This window comes from Pleurodeles waltl, chromosome 7 (genome assembly GCF_031143425.1).
Source record: "Pleurodeles waltl isolate 20211129_DDA chromosome 7, aPleWal1.hap1.20221129, whole genome shotgun sequence".
In the NCBI taxonomy this organism is placed as follows: Eukaryota; Metazoa; Chordata; class Amphibia; order Caudata; family Salamandridae; genus Pleurodeles; species Pleurodeles waltl.
In genome coordinates this window covers 561,352,704-561,367,542 of record NC_090446.1, presented here as the reverse complement: position 1 = coordinate 561,367,542, position 14,839 = coordinate 561,352,704, and the positions used below count along the sequence as shown (strand labels likewise).

At 45.8% G+C, this 14,839-nt stretch overlaps 1 protein-coding gene across 1 annotated transcript; it reads left to right on the top strand.

The window, feature by feature from the left end:
- Nucleotides 1-8,398: 8,398 nt before the first annotated feature.
- Nucleotides 8,399-9,367, top strand: LOC138246930 (taste receptor type 2 member 40-like). The gene has a single exon (XM_069201677.1). It carries the CDS (start codon nt 8,399-8,401, stop codon nt 9,365-9,367), a length of 969 nt encoding a protein of 322 aa, XP_069057778.1.
- The last annotated feature ends 5,472 nt before the right edge of the window (nt 9,368-14,839 follow it).

Below are 14,839 nucleotides of genomic sequence, written 5' to 3'. Positions count from 1 at the left end.
CGCGATCAAGCTGCTACAGTTCACTCATAGTGAAACCAATTGGCAAAAGTGCAATTATCTACGTAACCGGCAAAAGTGCAATTAACTATGTAATAGGGTTGTTGTTATGCAAAGCGCTCAACTTCTGCCAAGCGAGATCGTGCTGCGAAAAAATATAAAAAGTAGTCCACAAACCTGACAGGAAACAGCGAGTCTCGAAGTTTTCACTACTTGGTCGCTGCACTCGAGGAGGGCTAACCACAGGAAAAGGCACGAAGTATGCGTGCCTTCCACTAATGAAAGCAAGCAGATTTTAACAGGCCAGCCCACGAACCAATGAAAGACACTGACGTGACATGGACGGGCCCGAGCTCTTTTCTAACTCCTAAAGCGACTTGCAAGCAAAACGCATGCGCAAGCGCATGCGACGCAGGCTCAACCCTTCTGTGTTTGGATCCATCACACTCGTGTGTTTACAAGTCCCAGCAGTCAGAGTAATGTTGGCTAAAAGACAAGGAGTGCTGAAGATGTCATGCGGGAAACGGGTCCATTTGGGACCCCGTAGCCCCCTCGGTGCCAGGTAGGGGGGGCGTACTACAGCCCCCCCCTCAGCACAGTATAGTGTACATGGGCCCCTGAAAGGTACATTGCAGGGGGGCCTCCTTAAGGGCCGTATTTATACTCTGGTTGCGCCGAATTTGCGTCGTTTTTTTCGACGCAAATTCGACGCTAAACTAACGCAAACTAACGCCATATTTATACTATGGCGTTAGACGCTTCGGGAGCCAAAGTGCCCGGAGTGGGCGTCATTTTTTAGCGTGAACCCCTTCCTTGCGTTAATGATATGCAAGGGAGGCGTTCCCGTCTTAAAAAATGACTCCCAGGCCTTTACGTGGTATTTATACTCCCGGGCAAAAATGACGCCCGGGAGTGGGCGTGGCCAAAAACGGCGCATTTGCGCCGCTTTTTAACGCCTGGGTCAGGCATGGCGTTAAGGGACAAGTGGGCTCAAAATGAGCCCAGAGTGCCCTCCCTTGCCCCCAGGTACCCCCCCTGCCACCCTTGCCCACCCCAGGAGGACACCCAAGGACGGAGGGACCCACCCCAGGGACATTCAGGTAAGTTCAGGTAAGTATTTTTTTATTTTTTTTAAATAATTTTTTTGGGCATAGGGGGGCCTGATTTGTGCCCCCCTACATGCCACTATGCCCAATGACCATGCCCAGGGGCAGAAGTCCCCTGGGCATGGCCATTGGGCAAGGGGGCATGACTCCTATCTTTACAATGATAGGAGTCATGTTGATGGGGGATGGGCGTCGAAAAAAAATGGCGCAAGTCGGGTTACGACGATTTTTTCGACGTAACCTGACTTGCCCCATTTTAAGACGCCCATACGCCATTTTCCCCCTACGCCGGCGCTGTCTGGTGTACGTGTTTTTTTTCCACGCAAGCCAGGCAGTGCCGGTCTGCTTGCGCCGGCTAACGCCATTCCATAAATACGGCGCCCGCATGGCGCTTCAGAATGGCGTTAGACGGCGCTAAATTTTTTGACGCTAAACTGCGTTAGCGCAGTTTAGCGTCAAAAAGTATAAATATGGGCCTAAGTATCCTTACATCACTACCTACCTACAGTCAGTCTGGCAGATTAACAAACAGCGCTTTGCATGCCTGCTGCTGGAGCATATAGCTACGATGGGAAAAGTGAAACTACAAGTCCCAGAATTCAACTCCCTCTTAGGTTAAAAAAAAAGAGAGAGAGGGAAGCGCCTGAAGTTTGGAACTAGGCGGGATATGCATGTTTACCTGCTTGAGCCTGGTCTGTTTGGGCTGCAGCGTCATTAGCACAAACCACATTAGGACGAGGGGAGGGGGTCTTCTTTAAGGCACCACTTGTAAACAATCATTTAGCATCAAGCACAAAACAGGAGTGGCGCACGCCTAAACTTGATCTAGTTTAAAACAAGGCATGCACAGCAAGCACCTCGGGTTTGTCTTCTGTGTCAACATGTATATTTTATTCACAATCATATTTACTGAGTGAGTGACATCTGCAGATGTTGTCACATCTGTTAAGTAAACACTGTTTGCGTTAGTAGCTGCAGCAGAGGGAGTTTTTTTCTGTGTGATGAACTTGAGCTGTTAGGCGATCCTTTACTAAGTAGTGCCTGAACTAGATGAGACCGGAGGGATCACAACAAAACATACAGAAACATGATTGATCGGCAAGGTAATTAAACCAGCCGATTCAAAGAAGACACAAAAGGAAAAAGAAGTTTGCTCGCAGTCAAAGTTATCGGCAAAAGTGCAATCAGCCATGTAACAGGGGCGATGGCCAAGGCGGTAACAAAACCACCCCTAAGGAGGGACAAACGTAAAGCATTTACCAACGAAAAGAAAGGATTTTTGAAAGGCAAGCCCATGAAAGAGTGATAGTGATGGGCGTGTGGTGGGCATGGTTAAAAGCCCAGATACATACCAACATGTCGGAAAAGCAGCGCTTGCACGCTGCTATTCTTAACCTAAAAGGATTTATAATAGAAATAAACTGCATACACAATCACACATATGCAACATTTTGCACATATATATCTAACCATCTCAACAGAATGAAACATTTGCAATATAAATACAAAGCAACAAAGTCACAAGCATGCTGTCCTTAATATGCTGCATAAGCATATTACCAATAAAAATAATAAAGCTATAGTGGATACTCCGCAGGAGAAGGATTGACTGAGAGAGCCACAGTGTCATAACGCTGCTGCCACATGGCAGTGTGGGTAAAGCATCTGCTAACTCTCAGCCCCAGCCCCGCAGTACACACACAGTGTTGAGTCCCTCATAATTTTTATTCTTTTAATAGCTGGTACATGTGAGGGAAGCTTGCATTGTATATTCTCTGTGAGGGAAGCTTCCATTGTACCTTCCGTGTGAGGGAAGCTTCATTGTACCTTCTCAGTGATGGAAGCTTGCATTGTACCGTTTGTGTAAAGGAAGCTTGCATTGTACCTTCTCTGTGAGAGAAGTTTGCATTGTAACTTCTTTGTGAGGGAACCTTGGCTGTACTTTCACTGTGAGGGAAGCTTGCACTGCTGCTGTGTGGTATCTGCTTTGTGTGGGAGAACCTTGCACTGCTGCCTGTCCTGTATCTGTTCCCTGTGTAAGGGAATCTTGCAATGTACATTCTCGGAGAGGGAAGCTTGCACTGGTGCTGTGCTGTATCTTCTGTGTGTAAGGGGAGCTTGCACTGCTTCTGCCTGTGCTGTATCGGCTGTGTGTGAGAGATGCTTGCATTGTACCTTCTCTGTGAGGAAAGTTTGCATTGCACCTTCCCTGTGGGGGAAGTTTGCATTGTACCTTTCCTGTGAGGGAAGCTTGCATTGTACCCTCTGTGTGAGGGAAGCTTGCATTGTACCTTCTGTGTGAAGGAAGCTTGCACCAGTTCCCAAATAAACTACCTATCCCTCTCTATCGTCCTTTCAATCTATTCTATGCAGCTCTCACCCATATATATTTACTATGCCACATAATTCCACAACAGAAATACACTCCAGACCACACAATTCCGCACTGCACAATTCCACAAGTAACAATTAAAATACAAATCACAAATTTCCACCCCACAACACATACATTCCCTATACCCCAAACCAAAACACATAAATAAAAGACATTGGGCCTCATTACAACATTAGCGGGCGGCTACCGCCGCCCGGCAAGCTGTAACCGCTGTGCGGCCGCCAATGCGGCCGCACTCCCGCGGTGCCCATTTGGACATCCCCACTGGGCCAGCGGACGGAAACCAAGTTTCCGCCCGCCGGCCCAGCGGGGATGTGGGCGGCAACATGGGAGCCGGCTCCAAATGGAGCCGGCGGTGTTGCGGCCGTGCAACGGGTGCAGTTGCACCTGTCGTGCTTTTCACTGTCTGCACAGCAGACAGTGAAAAGCAGCATGGGGCCCTGTCAAAGGGCCCCACGACTCCCCGTACCGCCAGACCGCCAGAAAAAGGCTGGCGGTCGGGGAGTCGTAATCCCCTGGGCGGCGCTGCAAGCAGCGCTGCCCTGGCGGATTACATCCGCCGGGGCTATTGTGGCGGTAAACCGCCGGCCCAGGCGGTGCGACCGTGCCGCTACCGCCAAGGTCATAATACGCCGGGAGGCACCGCCAGCCTGTTGGCGGTGCTCCCGTCGTTTTGACCCTGCGGTTGTAATACCGCCAGGGTCATAATGACCACTATTGTCATTTACAGTGCCAATACTTGTAACTCTCGCAAATGCGAGACCTTTTGCATGCAAATGCTAGTTATTACTATATATGAACTGTGTGTCCCTGTGATGAAGTCTGTCATGAATGTATGAGTGAAGGGATTGTGTCTTTTTAATGTTGAAAGATAATAAAGGGATGTGGCGACTAGCATACCCAATTATTTGAACTAGCAGTAAAATCTGAATTTAATTCTTTAAGTAAAATTGTCCTAACAAAGGCTGCATTTGGTTCCATTTTTCAAATGTGTTATGATTGGAGAACACCTTTTAATTCTCTGGAAGAAGTCAGACTTTCTTGATGATCCTGTTACTCATTACAGTGTTCAATTCTAGCTAGGCAACTAGTTTTTGTAGCTTAACTTCTGTTATACAAAGGCACACATTTGGAACTGATGAAATGTTGCCACGTTTTTGACTCTGTCGTAGTATGTGATTTTTGTGTTACAAATCTGTTTATTTTCAAGTTCAATGTTGTGTCAACTAAGCCTGGAGTTAGCTGAACGGTAAACCATGCCACATTTATGGCATGGTTTTTGCTTCCATACATTTAAGATAGCCTTGGTCAATGGGCACATGGAGTGCAAATTTATGGGTAGATTTATAACAATTTGCAGCAGGTTTGAGTCACATTGTGTGCTGGAAAGTAGCCCTAAAATAATACAAAACACTACTATCGCCTGCTTTGCACTATTGTGCCTTGGGGGCATGCCATGGGTTTCAACACAAAGCCTTGTTTGCTAGAAATGGCAGATTGAACTTAGGGGCTCATTACAAGTTTGGCAGTCCCAACGCATGTCACCCAAACTTGCGGAGAGGACGCCACTGCCACCCAACCCAATTACAAGGTTTCCGCAGGCCTGACCTGACTGACCAGTGGAAACCTTGAAATGGAGCGTTCCCACCAGTCAGATCAGTGGGAACAGTGCTACCAGATAGCACTTGGCTCCATTAAAAAACCCAAGTGTAATCTTGTAGCACAGAGGAGGCCGACTAGCACCCTCAGAATGCACACTGTCTGCAAAGCAGACCGTGTGCACTCCGATGGTGCTAGGAATGGAGGCCCCTGCACCACCATAGGCATGGGCGGTGCACGGTCCGCCCTGTGGCCCCCCACTTGTTCTCCACCAGCCTTTTCATGGTGGGGAAACTGCCATGAAAAGGCTGGCGGAGAACAAGGTTGTAATCAGCAGGGCAGTGCTGAGTTCAGTGCCACCCTGGCTGACTACAACCAGGGCTGCCGTCAAAGATCCTGTCGGGGACAGCAGTTTTTAGGCGGGTCTGCCTGCCAAGCTCGTAATGTGGGGGTTGGACATCCAAAGCTGTGGCAGTCCGATCACCACCGGGAGGCTGGTGGTCTTGTGACCCCAGCCTCATAATGAGGCCTTGAGTATCAAGAAACGACAAGTTAAAAGGGAGAAATGTTTTCATAACTCCTAACTTTTCCAGAATTGCATTTTTGTTGTACTGTACAGAACATATCCAGAATGGCAAAAGGTTTAATCCACATACATGCGTAGGATTTTGTACTAGAAGGGTACCCTTAGAATAAAAAAACCTGTGCTAGACATCATGCACACACTGGCGCTGTGTTGCAAAGGTATCTCCATGGTGTAAGGCAGGCTCCAAGAGTGCCAACATAGGGGGAGACAGAAACATATCCATATCTTAGAAGGAATGGCGTCTGTCCTGGTCTCTCCCTTTCAGGCAACAGTGCGCAGCAACTTTAGCTACTGCACTACGTTGGGGAAAATCTACTGATCAGTAATCCAAGGTGTGGTTTGGAGTGAAGCGAGTTCTGTCCTAGTCACCTCTGCTTAACAAATGTCCATCACAATTTGTCAAAACAGATTTAAAAAAACTGCTTTTTTCTCTGTCAGCAGACACATCCCCACAGCCCTGCTATTTTCTCATCTGCCTTCCAGGTGGCGATGCACTCTACTGGCTATTTTGCTGATTCTAGTACCAGAAGACATCGAATAAGAACACTGCAAGACCAAATCGTGTGATCCTGAATGTTGTTGGAGTTGTCTTTAGGAGCACCAACCTGGAAACGGTATTGGTTAGTTATTTTCCTGGAGTTATCTTAATGAAGCAAGAGTCACGTCTAGCAAGGTTTTAACAGAATGGTAGCAAGCTGTTTTGCACAATTTTCGAGTAGAACAGCTCACAGGCAGTGAGCTTTCTTAAGTTCTTAAGCTGTGATCTCTTAGTAACATTAGATACGGTTTTCTGAAGTGGCAGCATGAACTGAGAAGTACATCCGTTTCATTAACATAGTCTGCATACGCCTGATTCATACCGAGACTTCACAGGACACGAGATCAAAATAGGCATTTTTACTTGTCAGTCACACAATTTGCTAAAAGGGCCAAAGTTCTGTAAAGAAGTGAGCTGTTCTGCTCGGGTACAACCGAAAGATTCCTCCTGCACCCTCACATTGGAAGGAAAAGGGAGTGCTGGGTTGCTTCTTGTAACTGCTTCTATTCAGATGTTCTCTTCTTTATTCCTCATCTAATATTACATTGAAAGTGGTTTTATTATAGCATTCCTGTTATTTAAAATTTGTTAAACCTCATCGTGGGTTTGGTTTCTTCAGTTACGCCACAGTGGCAAAACCACATATTTCACAAGCACTCCGGGCCTTATTTACAAACATTGACGTAGAGCAGCACCCCAAAGCCCATATTTATACTTTTTTAGCGCCGCATTTGCGCCGCTTTTTGACGCAAAAACAGCGCAAGCTTACAAAATACAATTGCATTTTGCAAGTTTGTGCCTCTTTTGATCGAAAAGCGGCGCAAATACGGCGCTAAAAAAGTATAAATATGTGCCCAAGTCTTTTAGCTGCGCTGCCTTACGCCAAATAAAAACGGAAGGAATGCACCATATCTACAAGATATGGTGGCCCATATTTATACTTTTTTAGCACTGTATTTGCATCATTTTTTTATGCAAAAGCGGCACAAACATGCAAACTATAATTATACTTTGTAACTTTGCCCCGCTTTTGCGTAAAAAAATGACGCAAATGTTGCGCCCAAAAAGTATACATATGGGCCTGTGCATTCCTGTACTTTCAGCCAGCACTGATGCAGAAATTGAAGCCGAACGCTAACACAGGCACCCTTGCACCATGGTGCAAGGGTGACTGTGTTGTTGCCATGATTGTTTTTGTGCAGGAAAGGGCACCTTCCTGCACAAAAACAATCACAAGAGGTAATTTTCTCGTCTTTTGTGTGCGCAGAATGCGGTACACATTGAAAGAGGGAAAAAAAGAAGAGAAACGTAAATATTTCTCCTTGTTACGCCTGCTCCGGAGAGGCATGCATTTTTGGTGCTGCACCAGATTTATGCTATGCTGTAAATCTGGGGCAGTGTCAAAAATCATGTCTGTTGAGTGGGAACACCCACAGCAATGCCCATGGCTCGACTACCAGACGCAGTGTGAGGCAACCCAGCAACTTACGTTGGCTTACACCATATCTTCAAGGCCATGGAAAGCCAGGCAGGGTGGTTTTGCATGGCCTTGTAGATATGGTTCTGCACAGTCCGCCACTGGAGAATCAAAAAAAGTGACACTTAGAGCAGCAGGACACTTGTAAATAAGCCCCTCCCTCTGTGTCTGAGCTGTGAGAGACCAATCAGTGATGCAAGGCTTGACTGTTTTTTCTTCCCAGGTACACCGAACAGAGATCAGCCTCCCATTCAGGATACAGAGCAAATCAGCGTGTCTTTCCTTCGCACTATTTCCTTGTGTATCAAAATAGGGAGTGCTTGCAAAGATACTATGCACCAGTATTTAGCACTAGATAAAAATACTTCTGTTTAGTATATGCCAGATCTATTACTTTTGGTATTGGTCGCCTCTGGCAGAAGGTGCTTGATAAGTAGAGAATTTGTTCATTTATCGTGCAATGTATTCTATAATAATAAAATGATAGATGATTGGATGTGTTGGACAAGAGAGGTTGTAACTGTGTTTTCCTCTCTCAGGTTCAGATCCCACTTCTGAGATGGTGCTTCGAAGAAGTCTACTGAAACAAGATTTGATGTTCCTTCATGGGTACTTTCTCATCTATTATCCTTTTTGCCCTAGAGACTTGGTGCAGTACTGCTAAGACAGGTCTAGCAATTTTCACTTGCAAAGGAGCAGGATGCTGTCTTGGTTTGCTATTGTGTCATTAGCTATCTTTGGGATTGGCACAGTCACAGGGGTGATCACTAATGCATTCATTTTGGTTGCGAACTTCCTGGTGACTGTTTATGGCCTCTGCATTCAGCCTGGTGACCTCATCATTACAACCCTAGGTCTTTCCAACATCTGCTTTCAGCTCACCATGGCTGTCAATGACTTCTGTGCTTTCTTGTGGAATGAGGTCTACTTCTCATTTGAGGTCTATGCAGTGATCAATGTCCTCATCCTCTTCACCATCATCTCCAGCTTCTGGTTCACAGTCTGCCTCTGTGTCTTTTACTGCATTCAGATCCTCATCTTCACCCGACCTTTCCTCATTAAGTTGAAGCAGAACATTGCCAAACTGGTGCATTGGTTGCTTCTGGGATCAACATTCACCTCACTAACCCTCAGTCTCCCAGCAGCCTGGTGCGTGGACAAAGGACTCTCTGGCAATATGATATCCAGTGTCACAGTTAACATTACTCTGGAAGGTGTGGTACCCAGATTGAACCCCTCCTTCCTGCTGTTCAGTATTCTGCTTGGCTGCACACTGCCGTTAATTCTTGTCGGTATCTCAAATGCCCTCATTATAATATCGCTCTGTAGCCATGCAAAGAATATGATGCAGGGCTCTTCCTCTGGTGCTCCTCGCGGTGAGGCGGGCCTAAGGGCGGTCAGGACAGTGACATCGCTGCTGTTGATCTATATTTTGTTCTACGTGTCTGAGGTCTTTATGTTCCTAGACATGTTCCCACCTGCCAGCCCCTGGATGGATGTGTGTCTGGCTGTGATTTACCTCTATTCCCCTGTGCAGTCAGTCATCCTGATCCTAGGGAGCCCCAAGCTGAAGGCGATGTCCATAAAGATCCTCCACCATTCCAGGTGTCAGAGGAGGAAGCTTGAGGGGAAGCAACTGGTAATTCTCACCCTGCCTGCACCAGAGTAAATTATTCATTTTAATTGACTGGAAGTATCCATTTACTCTTACTGCCAGCCATCCATGCTCTGATGTTCTTGCAATTAATTGATGCATTATTAATATTCAATATTATCATTCTATAGCGATATTAATGTGTACACGTCAAACGCCCAAGAATGCACCCTACCTTCACCTTTACACTCTTACCAGTGGCTGAAATAATAAACGCCTTATTCATTCTTTGTATCATTGGCCTTCCTCTTCATCAACTGAAGTTGAAAAGGACAGACACGTGATCTAGCCTGGAGTACATCCTCTACATCTTTCGGGGCCTACGTCATACAATGAAAAATGTACCTGCGGTCTGATCTGATAGAAGCATGATGGGAAATACAATACTGTGCACTATTGAGGGTCACGAAGCGCACCCTCTTTTGGGCTTTAAATATATAATTTAATTGAACTGCTTCAGCATTGACTTCAAAATGATGTCTATTAATAACCTCTACATATAGTTTAATTATTTGTGTACAGCTGAGGCAGACTTCAAAGCCGCGAAAGGTTCTTTTGACAGTGAGGATACAGAGGTTATAATATGTTGCTTTATTTTATATTAGGTTACATTATATATTCAGGTATCTAATGGTGCTGTATGCAGCATCCGGAGTACAGCAGACTTTCGAGATGTTACAAATAGTGTGGGTTACCAGTAGACCCTGGTGCAAAAATGTGGCAGACCTTTATCAGTTCATATCAATTTCATGCTATATGGCACATATGAACATCTGCAGTATTTTTGTATATATATATAGCAGTACTATTGCAATAAATATATTATAAAACATATACAGTGAGTCTGTTTCTCTGGATGAAAATTAAATGTTCAGTGACTGTGAGAGATATAATTCGTGGTTGGATTTTAATTTGTAAAACCCACGTCTTAAACATTCTTTTGAGCTAAGTTATTTTGCCACTGTTAAGCACATCTCTGTCCCACTGACAGCACTTGAAAATGATGCATTGCTCTCTGTTGGCTTTAATTTTTCTACCATAGAAGAAGATAAATGCACTTTATTTTTTTATTGTGTGTTTGTTGATTTGGTGTCCACAGTGCATATGTCTCCCGGGGTCCTTTACAACTAGCACCATCAAGTAATCCTTCATTACACTCCAGCTGGCCTGACATGTTAATGAGGATTTAATTATGCCTTTAGTTCTCTGAGAGAAAACACATCCAGTGTTACAGTGCTCTGGAGGCCATTCATTGGCCTCGGAGAAAAACTCTGCTCTTCTCCGCCTGTAAGGACATAGACATGAACTCAGAGTTCAGGTCCGTTTCTTCTTGGATATTTTTGTGGAAGCCATTGTGGATGCATATATATGTGTGTGTGTATTTCTTATGTGTACTCTTCATGAATTGTGCACTTTATGTTTCTTCCCACTTCTTCCCAGATAAATTATGTGTCATTTAAATTTTAAGTGACTTTGGTTGTGTTTTCAAATATATGGTTTGTTGTTTTGCAAGTGGTTATGACAAAAGGTGCTGATGTGAATAGATGTAATATTGTGATATTAAAGTCATTTTGCATTTTGCAGTTGTACCCTGGGTAGTGTGGCACAAAAAGTAGTCTTAACTTTGAGGCGATGTGTTATGCAGCATGCAAACAGTAATAAAGTGAAAACACAATACAAGGGAAATGCCATACCAATTTAGAAAATAGAGTACATTTTAATAATTTATTTGACACCAAAAAACTAGGGGCATATTTACAAGAAAGTGGCGCATCGGTCCCGATGCTCTACTTTTCTTGCGTCAACCCTGCCCTACCTAATGACACCATGGTTGCGCTGTATTTAAAATATGACGCACCATGGTGGTTGTTAGGACAATAGCATCAACATTTGTGATGCTATTGTGGAGCTTTGCTGCACTAGTATCAAAACCTTTGACACTAGTGCAGCAAAGCACAGTGAGGCTCTTGATTAAAATGGGTGAGTCATTTAAACGCCTGCTCTAAGCAGGCATTAAAAATGACAGACAAAATGGCACAGTGAAATTTTGTAAATTTCACTGCACCATTTTTTCAGGCCTCCCTGCATCGGAACATCCACCCTTGTATACATTATGCCTGGTGCAGGCATAATGTGTCTCAAGGGTTTACAAAGTGTTGCAATCCAAGCATTACACCACTTTGTAAATACAGTGCAGACAAAAAGACTCCTTAACGCTGCTTTAGCGTAAAATAAATGATGCTAGGGTAATGCAAGATGGTGTTAGGGGCTTGTAAACATGACCCCTAGTGTCTAAAAGATCAAAGCACCAACCGTGGACATCTAATCATGCCAGAAGGGGTCAAAGTAACAAATATGGCCAACTGCGATGGAGCGAGGTTCGGATACAAGAAGTGGATTGGGCTCGGTCAGCACTCACCTTTCGACTTAGAAGAAAAATGTTCTGAGAAGGTAAGGTTCTGTGGGAATAGACTGCAGGAGGTGTCTTAGGAAGAAGCATTGTGGTCAGGGAGTCTTGGGTCTAAGCAATGGTGAAGATTTCTACATTCAGACTTAGGGCCTCATAACTAGTTTGGTGGTCTAGCTGCAAGACCGCTGGGGTGGCGACCACCAAAATATCCACCATTTTGATGGTCACACAGACTGCCGTATCACGAGTCATGCAGCCAGGTCTGGCAAAATCAGGCCAAAAAACCAACACCTCCAGGAGTCAGGAGAGCGGGAAAGAGGTGGTGCAACCACCAGCACCGCCAGCCTGTCAACCTACCACTGAACTTATTACAAGTCACAAATCACAATGGCGGTTATTCCATGGCAGTCCTCCGATGGCGGTCCAAGCTACGGTGGACCACAGGCATTCCTGTACAAAATAACACCACTTTGGATGGACTTGAAAAAAATACAGCTGTCATACATACACACCAACACACCCACAAACCACAATATAAAATGCACCCCTTCGCAAACCACAATCCTTTGCAACTACAACACCACAAACAGACAGAGGCAAGAAAGAATAAACAAAACAAAGATTAGGCACCCCTCCAAGTTTCACAACCACAGATCCCACAACCGCACAATACACACACCACACACAATAGCACATCTACACCACGTCATAGCCATGAGGCCCTCACCACACAGCACCTACAACCCATTACGCAAATGTTTTTCCTTACACCACCACCATGTCACCACAAAAACATCCCCGTTTCACAGATGTCGAGGTAAGAGTCATGATGGATGAAATCATCAGGGTAGAGCCACAACTCTTTGGAGCACTAATCTAGCAGACCACTATCACTAGGAAAATGAAAATGTGGCAAACAATAGTTTTCAGGGTCAATTCTGTAGGCAGCTACCTTCGCACAAGGAAAGAAATCAGGAAGAAGTGGAATGACCTCAGGGGGATGGTACGTACCATGGCCGCCAGGCACCAGCTGGCAGTACACAAAACTGGCAGTGGTCCCCCACCTCCTCCACCCCTTCACATCGTGGGAAGAGAAGTTCTTGGACACCCTGAATCCTGAGGGACTGACAGGAATACCTGGAGGGGTGGAGTCTGGTAAGTACATACAACAACAATGTCACCTAAATATTTGCATGCATGCTCACTGGTCACCATTTGCCAACCTCACTGTCATCTCACATGTGGAGAGAACCCACCTGGGTACACAGTATCTGGGTGTTGTGTGGGTTTTGCAAGGACTGATAGCACTACAGCTCCCAGCAAACACCATTTCAGCAGAATCAAATTCACAACTGTGTACCAAATGGAAAAAGCCATGCTCAAAAACCTAACAATGGAGAATACTCAAATGAATGGTTCATATCAGTATACGCTGTGGATATAGGACAGGCAATGACAACAATGCAATAGACAGCTGCCAATGCAAAGCCAGTTACACACTGCTACAACTGTGTCCTCTGCTACTCTGTCCCTTTTACCTCCCATCCCCCATAGAACTGTGCTCAACTGGGGTGCTGATAATGGTATAGTCTGTGTGCATATGGCACCCAATGACAACAATTCCAAGGACAGCTGCCACTGAGATGCTACATACTGTAGGAGGCGGGCCTGGTGTGTTGTGGGTACCTATGGTACTTACACCTTATACCAGTTCCAGGTATCCCTTATTAGTTCAGTGTAGTCAGTGTCTAGAAGCCAGGCTCTCTAGAGGTAGCTGTGGATGAGCAGCCAAGGCATATCTAGAAGACATGCAAAGCTCATGCAATACCACTGTAGTCACACAGGGGGTGATTCTAACTTTGGAGGAGTGTTAATCCGTCCCAAAAGTGACGGTAAAGTGACGGATATACCACCAGCCGTATTACGAGTTCCATAGGATATAATGGACTCGTAATACGGCTGGTGGTAAATCCCTCACTTTACCGTCACTTTTGGGACGGATTAACACCTCCTCCAAAGTTGGAATAACCCCCTGAGTGTTTCTTTCATGTGTGTAAGTACTGTGGGGGTGATTCTAACTTTGGAGGAGTGTTAATCCGTCCCAAAAGTGACGGTAAAGTGACGGATATACCACCAGCCGTATTACGAGTTCCATAGGATATAATGGACTCGTAATACGGCTGGTGGTAAATCCGTCACTTTTCCGTCACTTTTGGGACGGATTAATACCTCCTCCAAAGTTGGAATAACCCCCTCAGTCCCTTATTATGAACATGGCGGGAAACTCCGCCGACAACCATGCTGACCGTCGACGGAAGACCGCCAGTGGCGGTGGTAGGCACTCCGCCATATAGTGATAAAGATTTTAGCTGGTCAGTGTTGGCGTCAGCGGAAGCACATCAGCGGTGTGCGACGGCGCATACACTCCATGGGACCCTAGCAGCCGTGAACGCGGACCCGAAGATTGTGGGTCAGGAGAGCTCCATGGGTGAGTGTAGGTGTCCCTGTGTGTGCCATGTGTGTCTTGAATGTCTGGAAGGTCACATGGGGGGCTGGGTCGCTTTTGGGGCTCACTGCCGCGAAAAAAAAGAGTGTTATTTTGCTGTGCGAGTGTGTGGGGGCATGCAGTTGGTGTTGGGGGCCAATATATGTGTCATAGGTGTGTTGAAGGTGTGACTGGGAGGTGCCTATGGTGTTGCCTCCAGTCCCCCCTATACTTACAATGGGGACCGCCATGTATTACCTGGTGGTGATGACCACCGTGGTAGACATGGCGATCCATGCATCATTTTGCCAGCAGCTGAACAGGCTGGAAATGGCCCTGAAATGGCCTACCGCCAGCAGCGGCAGCCCTCTCAAACTGGCGGTGAGTGGATGCCCCACTGGGTGTTTCTACTGTTTTATGGCGGTCCGGACCTCCAACCTGTTGGCGGTAATTACCGCCACCGCCGGCTGTGCGGTCTTTCCCGCCAGGTTCATTATGAGGGCCTCAGTGTTACAAAAATAAAGGTACTTTATTTTGGTGACACAAATACCAAAAATGCCATAGATACTTTACTCCCTTAGGAGGTAAGTGA

What these genes read in the sequence shown, in the direction of transcription:
- LOC138246930 (XM_069201677.1), top strand. Translation starts at nt 8,399, where the DNA reads ATGCTGTCTTGGTTTGCTATTGTGTCATTAGCTATCTTTGGGATTGGC.